The sequence below is a fragment of the Cryptomeria japonica genome, chromosome 1 (genome assembly GCF_030272615.1).
Source record: "Cryptomeria japonica chromosome 1, Sugi_1.0, whole genome shotgun sequence".
NCBI lineage: Eukaryota > Viridiplantae > Streptophyta > Pinopsida > Cupressales > Cupressaceae > Cryptomeria > Cryptomeria japonica.
In genome coordinates, this window is record NC_081405.1 from 430,044,384 (window position 1) to 430,058,580 (window position 14,197).

The 14,197-nt window shown below is 34.8% G+C and overlaps 1 protein-coding gene across 2 annotated transcripts in view; it reads left to right on the forward strand.

Moving 5' to 3' along the window:
• Positions 1-14,197, forward strand: part of LOC131065022 (E3 ubiquitin-protein ligase UPL6) — a 201,167-nt gene that overhangs the window by 36,949 nt on the left and 150,021 nt on the right. For both annotated transcript variants that reach the window (XM_057999388.2, XM_057999394.2), the window contains exons 5-7: positions 8,827-9,004; positions 9,658-9,846; positions 10,148-10,330. In XM_057999388.2, the coding sequence (XP_057855371.2) occupies positions 8,827-9,004; positions 9,658-9,846; positions 10,148-10,330 (550 nt within the window). The remainder of the gene's footprint in view (positions 1-8,826; positions 9,005-9,657; positions 9,847-10,147; positions 10,331-14,197) is intronic.

Below are 14,197 nucleotides of genomic sequence, written 5' to 3' on the forward strand. Positions count from 1 at the left end.
AAGGAGCAATCATAATATTTAGGTAAAATACTGTAACCACTTACAAATGTAAATGAATTGAAGTGTGAAGTAAAATGCGTCAACATGGTTGTTGAAGTCATAGTTTGAGGATAACAAATGAAGGACCAGTCACAAAATCCGGGTAAAATGCCCTAGTTGCTTCCAAATGCGAAATAACAAGAATGCGTGTAAAAGTCCATATTTCCTCTCTATTTTGGAATGAGGGACAGGTTTTGGAAATGAGGGATGGAGGACCCAAATTTTGGGATGGTGGGGCACATAATATATAATAATAACAAATATTTAAATATAATTAATAATAAATTATAGCAAGCAATATATAATATTTATTTTTATACATAATAATAAATAATAAATGTATTAAAATTTTTATTTGCAATGTATTAAAATATTTAGTCGTAATATATTAAATTTTGATATATATATATAACTTTCTTAATAAACAGTTAATAAAAGTTAAAACTATATATTAAATTATCAATATACATAACACTAATTGAAGTGGCAAGGGTAGTGAATGTGGATGTGGTTATGCGTTACCTAGATCAAAGGGGAAACGATTCTCCTTAGGAGCTCAACTAGTGAGTGCAACAGAGAAATGGGGACAACATATTGAGTAAGTCTCAAACTAATTGGTGTTAGTTCAATGGTCTTGTGAAACATTGATGATCAAGAGGGAATCAAGTAGGTTTGAATTGTTGCCTACATACGTGATCTGGGATTTCTATGCCTACTTAAAGCTATAGGTTCTCTCCTTTCTATATAGTTGCATTTTCTTTTGTTTTGTAATATAATTTCCAATACATCGAACCATGCTCTCCATTGAACCTATTGATTTGATTGGGCATGTTGAGTGCAAAACTGGGATCGCCCCCACTAGTGATCAAGAATGGCGCATTATAAAATAAAACTGTCCCAAACGAATTGCGTGTTGAGTTAAAATTGGTCAAAATTTGGGATAACCTGCAATTAGACAAGATTTTGATTATTTAATTGCAAATATGTGGGCAAATGTTGGCGAAAAATTGCTGACCACTATTTATCTAAAAACTGTGAAATCCATCAATTTATGATTACTTGTAATTAATGACAATATTTTCTACTTTTTTGCTTCTGTGCTTCAGCTTATTCATATGTGGAGAATAGTGTAGTCCAGGGGATCGAGATGAATCAATTGATGCTTTTTGGTGATAGTTTGTCATTTTGGGTGCATTACAAACTTCTTGGAGGAATATTCTGTCTGCAAAGTAACACTTTTAATTAAGTTCGATGTCCAGGGAGCTTCAGAGTATGTTGGTGCATTCAGAATTCACCTTCGAGATATTTTTGTATTTTCCACAACTTTGGGCAGATGCGTGGAAAATAATTAAAAACATTAAATAAATTAATATTTAAGTTGTCAAAATGTGAATTAGAAGTTAACTTATATTAAATATTTATCAGGGTGAATTCTAAGTGACTAAAGTACCTGAAAATTAAATAATAAAATTGAGAAACTTTTTGGAGCTGAAGGTTTAATATAAAAAGTAATTTAAATTCTGGAAAGTTCCAAGAATGCTTATCAAAGGCAAATTGGAGGAGAAGAAATTCATTTTGAATATTTTATCAAACCTTGTTTTCTCTACGAGGTTGAACATTGTTCATCTCTTTCGTCGTAGATGAAACCCTAAGATAAGATTGGTTTCAGTGGCTAAAGATTCCTCCCTAGTCTTACCGTTTGATTCGTTCAAGGTCACCATGTGTGCAAAAGGGATTCAGAGGTTGATTCTCCTAGAGTTCATATTTGGGCTTAATGTTTGCAGAGTGAGAGTTATTAATAAACTGATTTATCTATAGAGGGTTTGCCAGGTTTGCAGGTAACAAATTTATACAAATTTTGCAGGCAAATATAAATTTGTAAGTGTTGTGTGTGCAAATGGTAAAAAGGGCATGAATTATAAGTGCAGTATGTGTAGTGAAATCGATAAATATATATTACAATGCCGTATGTGTGTGCCTATGGAAGAGCATCCTAAAATTCAGAATTTTATTTTAGCTAGGTTCTTCTCCTCAGCCATATCTTTTGTAGCTCACAAGGGAACTCTACACATTAAAAGGAGGTCGATGCTCAATCAAAAGATTTATTAGATTGGTCAATATTCAACGCAGCCTCATACATTCCTGCTGCTGCCTATTAACAATGAGTTGCAGCCTTTATGAAGCTGATCACTTCCTTAAAGCCATACTTCCTTGAAGGCTGCCATATTATCCTAAGGAGTACCATACATGCTTTAAGGGAGACTAAGTGATGAATGGATGTTGGTTGTATTGCAGAATAATCTCCAGGTCAACAATTTAATAAAGAAATAATAATTTTAATAATTTTATTGTGAAATTAAATTTTGTAAGGTATATCTGATATATGAGATTATATCAGCAATCTATATATATATTTTATGATATCTGGAGCCTGTGATTCTCAATATTTTAAGAAAAGAAAATTTGTCATTAACTCTTGAATTTGGAAAGATTAATTCTATGACGATCTCTTATGAAATTCTGCCAAAAATTGTGAAAATTGCAAGTTTGATAAAAAATTTCTGGGAAGGGTTATTACAGTGGTATCTGAGCATCCATGATTGTTCATGATAACTGCAAATATTCAAGAATATTCCAGTGTGGGATAGTACAGATAAGTAAAAGGTTTTGTGGTCAAGTTTTTTATGTTTTTGATAAGTTGTTAGTATTAAAATAATATTAGTATCTATTTTATAATGGTCATCTTAGTTGTCAACTTATTTAGCTATTTAGCTTTTTAGTCAACTTATTTAGCTTTTTTATTGCGTTAAGTGATACTATTGCTTCTTTATTAAAGACGCATGGTTAGCTTTTTATTATTTAGCTTCTCAGCTTTATTTAGCTTTTTAGCTTTTTAGTTTTCACTTAAACGACTTGTTCTTAATTTAGAATGTTGTCTTGTAAACTCTTTATATATGGTTGTATATCGTTTTATTATTTAGCTTTTCAGTTTTATTTATCTCTTTAGCTTTTTAGTTTTCACTTAAACGACTTGTTCTTAATTTAGAATGTCGTATTGTAAACTCTTTATATATGGTTGTATATCGTTGAATAATTAATCTGATTAGTTTGAGCAATCAATTTTTCAGTTAGTTTATGTAGAGTGCATTATATGGTAGAGTACTCGAACCAAATGGTAGGGCCAATACGTTATCTGGAGCCTGTGATTCTCAATATTTTAAGAAAATAAAATTTGTCATTAACTCGTGAATTTGGAAAGATTAATTCTATGATGATCTCTTATGAAATTCTGCCAAAAATTGTGAAAATTGCAAGTTTGATAAAAAATTTCTGGGAAGGGTTATTACAGTGGTATATGAGCATCCATGATTATTTAGCTTTTTTAGTGTGTTAAGTGAAACTGTTGCTTTTTTATTAAAGACGCATAGTTAGCTTTTAATTATTTAGCTTTTTAGCTTTTTAGTTTTCACTTAATTTAGAATGTTGTCTTGTAAACTCTTTATATATGGTTGTATATTGTTTTATTATTTAGCTTTTTAGCTTTTTAGTTTTCGCTTAAACGACTCGTTCTTAATTTAGAACGTTGTCTTGTAAACTCTCTATATATGGTTATATATCGTTGAATAATTAATCCGATTAGTTTGAGCAATCAATTTTTCAGTTAGTTTATAGAGTATGTTATATGGTAGAGTACTTGAACCAGATGGTAGGGCCAATACCCATGTCTCTACGAGGGGGCTGGCCTGCATTGGCACTCTAGTGTAGACAAAAAAATCACTCTTAATGCTGGTGGGTGCCATTCACCAGCAGTCTGGGCTTTTGCGGTAGTGCTCCCAAATCCTATAGTCAATTCCAATCTCATTGCTAAAATTGGTTAGGTCTCTGTCATCCAACTCAAAGAGTGGATTATCATAACTCAAATCAGCATCCAACTCAAATGAAGGATTATTAACAAACTGAAGATTATCCTCAACTCCAAAATCAGACCAATGTTATGAGAGCAGAAATATAATATTATTAGAATATTATCTGTTATGAGATCAGAAATATAATGCATCAAACAAAGGAAATTCTGACCTTGAGTTGACTGAAATAATATTGCCCAGATCTGAAATTCAATCTGAAAAGTTCTCTATTATAAAACTGTAGTACATGGACATGAACAGAAGCAACTCCAAGAATACTATGCTCATTTCATACACTGTTTCCAGTATTGAACAGCAGCAAATAGAATAACAAGTTGCACTTCCCAAGCACAGAAATATTGATTAAGAAATGTACTGCAGCTTCCTTTTTGATGCGAATCAAAGGTTTCCAAACACCTAGAAAATATCATGCCATAATGATCAGCAATAGGAACTTGGTGTCCAAGCCCACAGGAAACCTTCAAACAAATAACCCACACTGAAATAGAAACTTCAATCTCAACTCTACCAATACCAAAATGATCATCACTTTCAATGAATCCAAACTCATCCAGCAAAAGCACATAACCATTGAATTACTGATGTGAAAGTTGAGTGACTCTGCGAATCACCAGCTATGGAGTAATCTTCACCACCAAAACTAATCTTCCAAAGAGGGTTTTTGTCTTCCAGAGGCTGAGATGAACCAAGTTGATCTCTAGAACCGCAAGGGTTTCAAACAGAGAATGTAAGAGCCCGTCCTTTTTGCCCTTCATTTTTCAGTTTGGGGTGTTCGACATTTTGTCAAACACTTGGAATGTTTTGCCTTGAGTCTGATTTTACTTCGGTTTTTCTGAAGTTGCTTGAGTTTTGCAATTAAAGGATAGATACAAATTCAACCAACGATGATAACTATATTGCTACTTGTGATATTGTTAACAGCAAATAGGCAGATGTGAATACACAGATATAACAACAGCAATAAGGCAAATGCAAACTTATAGTTCAGCTGGAGTGCATTGTTATTATCTTTCACTTATATTTTCAATGAATACATCATAACAGTTCATTCCAATGAATAATCTATGTCCAACTTCAATAACAATTACAATGCCAAACATACCAAGTTAGCTGTCACAGTATTATCTTGCAGCAGCAGCTATAATATCACCACGACTCCTTCCCTAACCCCTATATGGCAGATCTCTTAGCAGATACAGCAATGTTCCTAAGGTATGGCAGCCTCATTGGCTTGTGCTGAGCAATCACAGTGTTGTTTGAACCACTAACAACACCTCTGATGGAGTTTGCAGACTTGTACAGCAATAATGGGCAAGTATGGCACCTTAGTTGTGATTCCCAGGCAGTACAGCACTTCTGCAAGGAGTCCTGAACATGTACGGCAGCCTTGAGTTGCAATTAAACAATGAAAATACTCAAAAGTCCAACATGCAGAACACACTTAACCCTTGGCACTCCTAAATCGAACCTTATGAAGACTGAAACTCATTCAGATGAAAGCTACAGATTTTCTTCAAATCGAACCCTCCTGGCAACTGGATATTAGTAATGGCAACTATCACAAACTTCTGATTTATCTTGAAGCTCAAACCAAGATCCTCCTGACTGTATCTTCCAACAGCGAAGAGAATGTTAGCATAGAGGGGTTTCATCCTCCAAGCCTGATGCAGGGGCATCCCACTCTTGCAATTTCTGATTTTATTTCTATTGTTGAAATTGTGGTTTTTGTTTTTTGTTCGGAGTTAGGTGTTTATTATTTTTTGTTGCATCTCATCTCAAGTCTCCGGTTACTCCTGTCGCCTTGGAAAACAAAAAGCAAGGGAACGCCCTGTCTCCTATTGCCGGAGTGAGTGGAAGTTATTTTCAAAGGGGGATTAACTGTTTTTGGTCGTTATTCTCTTCAAACTCGACAATGTTACTTGTCGGTTTTTGCATCGACAGTTAGGTGGTTATTTTGGGATGGAAGTCAAACGTTCCAAGGAGGAATCGAAGGGACCAACAATCGGGTGATAGTTGGAGATCCCAAGCGACTGGTAAACTATATGAAGGCGGCTGATAGTTGGAGGAACGGTTGGACAGTGAATGTGTAACCATGGAAGCCATATACGGAGGAGACGTTGGTTGTAGGAATAAATGCCTTGAAGTTTCGGTTTTCTGTGGAAGACGATTGTTAAATGCTGCCAATGTAATGATTGTGGAATCTCTGTAATTGATAAAACATAATAGTGGACATTTGTTTGATTTCTTGTCACCAATCAATGGTGGAGTTTTGGACTTGAAATTCTTCCTGTCTCTCTAAATGTGTATGAAACTACTGAGCATTTGTTTGTTCTTAATTTTGGTTTAAATAAATCCATTCTCCGTTTCTTATTAAAACAATTTGTCAGCACTAAGAAGGGTTGATTGAATTGTATTTTGTGAGGGGAATTTGGTTAAGTGTCCAGTGAGGCTGCCATCAAAGCCCTAGAAGAAGAACTCTCCAATCAATTTCTTCAATTCATATATTCTCTAAGCATGCTGAAAGAGAGCACTTCAATCTCTTTTATAACGCTCTCACAAGAGCTCATACACTCACTTTGCCAATGTGGGATAAATAAACATAACACCCTTTTTACAACTTATGTATCCAATGTGTAATAAAATAAAGAGGACCATTTTATTTAAATATTTCCCACAACTATAGACTGAACATTAATAAAGTTAAATCTTCAAATTTAACTTTATAAACTAACTTTATTAATGCACAATAAATTGTATCAATGATAAATATATCTTTTGTCAACATTAAACATTTACCATCGACATGTCACTGCCACTGGAGGTCCTAATCAAGTCCAGAATGACTTACTATAAATAGTAAGTATGCTCAAAACTACCTCAGAAGGATCTGCAACTGAAATTGCCTAGGCCAAAAGGCCTCTAAGTCCCTTTTATGTCCCTGTTAACCTACGGGACCATGGGGAAATAGGCTACCGACACATCACGCTGTGAATGCTAGAAAGTGGACATTACAAAGAAATAGAACAAATTCCATCTACCAAATGAGCTCTCAAACCTCTTATTTATAAGCTTTTTTGGGGACTTCCCAAAAACTCTATTATAAAATCACTTTATTAATTTATTAAATCTTATAACTCCAAAAAGTGTTGCATTTAATTTTTAAAACATTTGTGGCATTGAAAGTCACTTTTAAGCGTCTCCTCATTTAAATCTTTTTCGTGCTCTTTTTAATGAGCTATTAAACCCAGGCACCTGATTAATTATTTTAATTAAGATGGAAACCTTAGTAAAATTATTTAAATATAAGTCAATAATACACTCAATCAGGGAGAATGGTCGAAATGCATCAGAATTGAAATTTGACTGTGTAGGAGTGATCCCGATGATGTAACATGATAAACAGACCTAACTTGGTGGCTTACTAAAGATAGATGCTCCCTCCAAGAATCTTGGAGCCTAAATCATAAGCCGAAAATAACATCTGAAAGTTTTGTGCGACTCCCCTAAACCATTCAAGCTCACTGTTAACATCAAATTATCCCTCTGATTATGCTGATACAAACCCAGAATGTCAGCGACAACTGCACTGCTAGAGAACCCGAAAATGGAGACATTTCAACCTTTCTAACGCTGCAAATAAAATAAATGATGAGATATTTTCTTGCATAAAGGCTGAATTTGCAAAATTTTCTGTGTGTGTCATGAAACAAGGAAGCTTTGACTTGGTTATAAAAATTTCATTCTTAGAAAGTTTTCAAAATACGAACAGGGAAGATCTCAAGGCAAAACAAACTACAGAGAAGAAAACTATGGAAAATTTACACCATAAATTTCACAATAATTATCAGAAGTCATTTTTCCTTAAAACTTCTAAAGCTGATTTTTTTGAAATCTGCTGACAAAATTTAGAAAACATATGCGATGTGATTGTATTTCACTATAGAATCATCTGCATGAGCAGAGATTTTTGTTCACTGTTGCCACTGAAAAGAAGTCTCTGCAGCAAAAAATCATGAGGTTTTCATGCTCCTGTACACCTTCAGACACTGGTGTACTGTTCAGACTGTTTTGATGTCACCACGAAGTTTAGAACTTGTTCAGTTTAAGCAATGCACATTAAATAACACAGAATAAACAATAGATGCACACTATATAAGGCTGCATAGGGTACCAAGTACTCAGACATCTGTTTTTGTTAACTACGTGTCCCTTATTTATACGCTCATTGTCAAGTTACCCCAGTCCTATTATACAATGAAAATAAACAGAAATAGAAGAGGATACACAAATAGGAAAGTTGAAATGAGGTGGACACTAATCATATAAAACCTTGATTAGTACATGTGGGAATCTATGATGATCAAGCAATTGGTATTGTTATATGTTATATGGTGACAGCTCATGGCATCACTAGAGAATGTTTACATAGACCAACATGATCCAATTAGGATTTAGCAGTACCAAGCTAGAAGAATTTTTTTTTTAACAATGTTTCAATGATGAATGATTTCAAGTGACATGCTTCTTATAATCTTCCATATATATGTAAATTCCTAATCAATAGTATTGCAATTCTGAGCATATGGTGCAACTTATCTGTGGTGCCTGAATAAATTTGGACCTTATAAACCACTTATACATTTTAGTGGCAAACTTTCGATATTACAACAATTTGTTTGGTTTAAATTAAAATAATGTATGATGTGGGAAAAGCTTGCAGGTAGAGGTTTACATAAAAGCATCTTTTAGAAACATTTAGTATATTGATTGTAAGAAATGATTAAGTAGTTAGTTTGGATGATTTGAATCTGCTTCACCATGTGGTTACTGATTTTATCTTCTATTGATTTTGATTTAACAGTGAACAATTCAAGTTTCAACTATTAAGTACTTCAGGATCAGCTGATTTACCAGCATTGTTACTGTTGGAGATAGTTGTAATTTTGACGGATTCTTCCTTTCCTTTGGCTGGAAACACTTTGGACTATGTTCTGGAAAAGTATACATTTGGACATTTCCGTGAGCTTATTCTCACTGTGGTAAGGCTGTATTTTGTTGGATTCCTTGCAAGTAGGGAGTCATTTGCACATAGAAAAGGCTTAAGATGATTGTGTAATTTTCGCATATTGTATATGTGGTGTTTGTCCTCAGTACAAAGAAATAATTTTTGCTGTGCATGTTGTGTCATTCTTTCTAAGAATGCATGGTTGTTCTATACAGCTTAATTTACCCTGCCATTAACAGTAAAGTGTTTGTGAATTCTTTTCGATGGTCTGTTTTAGTCAGAAGCTTTTGCGATTGCATCTCTTCACCCTATATTTTTTGTCTCTCCTTTTTCATATTTTTGACATGCTGCATGGGGCATGTATATGTGTGGTTCTAATGTATGCTATTATGTCAATGTGTATGTGTGAACATGTTGGTAGAAATATCAAAGAGAGCTATGATTTTCTTGTTCACTGTATTTAAGAAAAAAATGTATTCAAAGGGTCTTAGGTCAGTTGTGTACTTTACAATAGTCTTTGAATTTTACTGACCAAAGTATATGTTCTTTAAAATTATTGGTTTTGTGAGTAAAGGGAAGTAGTCTTTGATGTTATCGAGTACTTTGTATCAAAGGCAAGCAAAACTTTTCGATATCAAAGACAAGGCTACAAGGCTGAAAATTTTCATTTTTTGTTTTCTACTGCAGTCAGAGCAAGGAGGACAAACTAGCGTTTCTGGAGCTGGGGTATCTCATCTAGAATGTGTGCTTACAAGACTTGCTTTCCAGTCCACTAAGATGCATTACACTGGCCATGAATTTCCCCTGAAATTGAGTTTTCCAGCTCAAATTATGTCTATTCCTTTTCTATGGAAGCAGTTTCCAAATCTGAAGCAGGTAAGGAAAGTACCTTTTGTTTTGGGAAACTGTGTTTTCTTCTTATGTGCTGATTGAACCAATGCTATTTTTCCAATCATTTGTGGCAAGTTACTTTTTTATTAGATAATGAAGTTACAGTAAAGTGCTATTGAGAAATTTGGAAATGATTGTGCATTATCATTGAGAAATATGTTGAAAATATCAGAGACATAGTGTGTTTATGTTGGTATGTTGTTTCTAAATAATTGTGATTTCTGCAATATATTGTCCGTATCCTTCCCAAGGATTTATTTTTTCTTGTTTCTATCTGTCTTTTTAGGTGGTTGTGAGTCAAGCTCTCTGGTCATGCTATATTCAACAGATAGCGTCTGCTTTGCCTGGTCATCTGAATCTTCTTCCTCCTGATATATCTCCAACACTTCCTGGTCCTGCTTGCCTTCTTGGCAATATTCTAGAAGTTGCTCGATTTGTATTATCTCAGCCAAATTGTACACTGAAGATGGTATGCCCTCATGCATTTACTGAAATATTTACTATCCCTATACATATCTTATTTTTGGAGTAAAATTTATTAGCTAGACACAGATTTGTAGTGAGAATGAATCATAATAGGTTGAATTACTTCCTTGAGCAGGACTTGAATGAACATAAGTAGAGGTGGTTAAACAAAATACAGGCTTATGACTTTGATAATGAGTATGTAAAAGGAAAGAGAAATGTGGTAGCTGATGCTTTATCTAGGAGATCTGCTTTATGCTTTATATTTGAGATATCAGCTGATTGTGGAAGGCTCATCGCTTGGTTGAGTATTCCAAAAATAATTTGGCCTGTGAGATCTTGGATGGGAAGATTTAGGATGAGAGATATAATGTTTTGAATGATATCACTTATTATAAGGACAAGATTTATTTGCTACCTAGTTTAAAAATGAAAGAGATCTTGAGGGTGGTTTATGATACACCTTTAGTAGGCTGTCCAAGTTACTTTAAAACTTATGGGAAGGCAAGAGAGAGATTTGCCTGGAAAGGATTGAAAGATGATGTTCTTGGACACATTTCCAAGTGTGCTAGCAGAACAAATATGAGTACACATTTCCAGCAAGTTTATTGCAGCCTCTAGCTATTATTGATTAGAAATGGAAAGCATATGAATGGAATTTATCATAGGTCTTCCCAAGCTACAGGGCAAATATTGTATTTATGTTGTGGTGAATAGGTTGATCTATTAATTTGTTTTTTAAAGAGGTTTTTAGGCTCTATGGGTTGCCTAAAAACATTGTTAGTGAGTAGGACAACAAGTTTCTCAATGTGTTTTGGTAGGAGCTTTTTAGATTGGCAACTACAAAGTTAACATCGAACATTGGTGTTAACACCTGTACACAGAGGGGCACACATAAATAGTTAACAAGTGGATTGAGGGTATTTAAGAAACTATGTAGGACATCAAAAGGCCTGGGTCAAATTGTAGTATTTGGGAGAGCATTGCTACAACACCATTCATCACATGACTATAGGCTTGACCTCTTTCAGGGCATTGTATGGGTATGATGCTACATCTTTTGTAGATGTGGTCATTTTTGATAACAAAGCATCAAAGGCTAGAGATTGGATTTAGGAAAACCGGGATATTATGAAAGTTTTAAAGGAGAACATCCAATAGACTCTTTTTGGAATAGAGAGGTCATTTGAGATTGGTGAATTGGTTTTCTTGTGGTTTACAGCCTTATCAACAATCCTCACTTGACAAGAGCGTAATAACCCCCTAGATTTTTTTTGAAAATAATGCAACTAGAAAGAAGATACAATCAACTTCCCTTCACTTTTTGATCACCCAATTCTTGAGATGGGCAAGATGAGAGCATATGGTGTTTAGGATTACAATTAAGTTGCAAGCAACAATTGAAAGGAACGCACCAGGCAGCAATCCAGCCAGTACCTCTTATTTAGTGGAGTACATATGTAGTACTGAAAGAAGTAAACATCCACTTATTCAATGGGAATCACAATAGCACTTACACCTATTTAATGGGAAAGCATATACAACTTTGAAAATGAAAACAAGATTCTTTCACTTATCCATTGTGAGCAAAAAGGGCATACCCACTTATTTAGTGGGAAAGCTTAATACAGTTAAACCACTTGTTCAGTAGGGTGAGTACAATAAATCCATTAACACATATCTAATACACTGGAAGCACTACCATCCAGTGTTTCCAAAGTTATCTCATATGCAATCAACACTAATTGTGAAAAGCACAACTGCTGATGTAAAACAAACTGCTTTTACACACCAAGTTGGACTGAAAGCCATGAACAACCCACCCGACTTAAACAATAGCAATATACCTTAATGAAGGATGAAGGTTGTCATTGTAAAGGTCTGATATTGGGTCTGGGCAGCAAGGAAGACTACTGAGAAATCTCATCCAACTCGTCCCTAGCACACCACCAAGCATACATAAGCTGAAAGGTCACTTGGAGACACACTCGAACTTCACCTGAGCGCTTTGGAAGAGAGATATATCAGACTGTTAACTGAAACTTCATGTGAAGGTCTGAAAATTGAGATGTTTACAACTGAAGCACTTATGGCAACAGATAACAACAACTCCAAACTCCACATCAAGCCCCAAAGTTGTTCATCAAGATTGACCACCTCAGTCCAAAACATCTTTTGTCACAAGGAACACTTACAGAGAATCAACAAAACAATTGATTGGCTGCATGTGTATGACATTTTTCGTGTGAGTTTGCCAAGTAATCTCTTAACTACCTTGGGTAGATAGTATTGGTGCTAATCCTTCAAAGGTCAATGGCATATGTGACTATCTTGTACTAGGACTCTTCATAAATTTTGAAGTTTCTTAGAATTATAGTAGGCTCGTGCAAAAGGCTTTCAGAAACTTATGTTTAAAAGCACTCTTACCAAGAAGGATTCTTTGTTTGGTTTGTTTAATCATATGAGTCTTGTGAGGAACTCAAAAAGGTCCTTGTCCTTGTTTTTATCATCCTTGATTTTTCAAAGGCCTTTGTCATTGGATGTGATGCTTTTGGATTTGGGTTTGGTGCATTGCCTTTGTAGGATAACTTATCAATTACATTTAAGAGCAGAAACATAAGTGTCAGATAGAAGCTTATGCCCATGTACAGCCATGAGAGGTTGTCTATCTTACATATAAATTTCCAGTTGCTAAATCATATCAATTTCTCATTTCGAATAATTTTTTCATGAAAATTGACCACCTTAGTCTGAAAAATCTTCTATTACAAGGAACGCTTCCAAAGAAGCAACAGAAATGGATTGATTGGTTGCAAGCATATGAATTGGAGATCCTGTACAAGGGTGATGACAATGTGTTCACAAATGCATTGTCATTTCAATATTAGACCCTTGGCTTTAGTGCCATCTTTGTGACTATAACAACAGCTCTAACATAGCTCAACACACACAAGACAATGCACAAGGGACAACAAGAAATGCTTGGTTAGTCGACTAAAGCATTATGTTTTTCATGGATTGCATATATCTCCTTCAAATATCACTTGAACTTGGGCATTCATCACCCAATGTAGGGCATGTGGTCTTTCGAAAAACCTACAGAAATCTAATTGCTGGTTCAATTACCGAAGCGTCTTCAAGATTCTAGCAATGACACTAGCATAGTTCAATTTACATAAGAAATCATGCAAGGAAAAAAGTGAAAGGTTTTGTTGGTCAAGAACATTACATTCTGTAGGGATCTCATATATCTGTGAATAGGATCACCTCTCAATCAAAGGTCACATGATGTTGGGCATTCATCACTCACTATAGGGCATGTGGGTTTTTGGAAAAGCTTATAACTGCCTTCTAATGGGAGAATATGAAGGTTTTACTTCCTTAAATTTGTATCTGAATGTGATGTAAAGTGGGAAACTTATTCATAGATCTCATGTTAGGCCTGCCATAGTCTTAAGGTAAGGATGAAATCTTTGTTGTGTTAGATTGTTTGACAAATTCTGCATATATTTTTCCCATGACTATGTTCAGCTTTGATGGGTCAAATAATGTAGATATTTATTTTTCAGCATGTGTTCAAGTTGCATGGCATTCCACAAAGAAATCATTTTTGAGTGTAATTGTATATTCACGAGCAAATTTCTGTAGGATCTTCAAAACCATAGGAATGACATTCAATATGGTAGCCATGGATTGGTACTCCGATATGGACAAGACAAAGATAGGTACCTGGGACGAATTGCAGAAAGTCTTCGAGACGGAGTTTAGACTCCTTCGGGACGACAATGAAATCGTCGCTGAAATCTTGTGCACAAAGCATAGGAAGAACGAGACAGTACGAGCATACAACTGGAGACTCAAAGAATTGCTC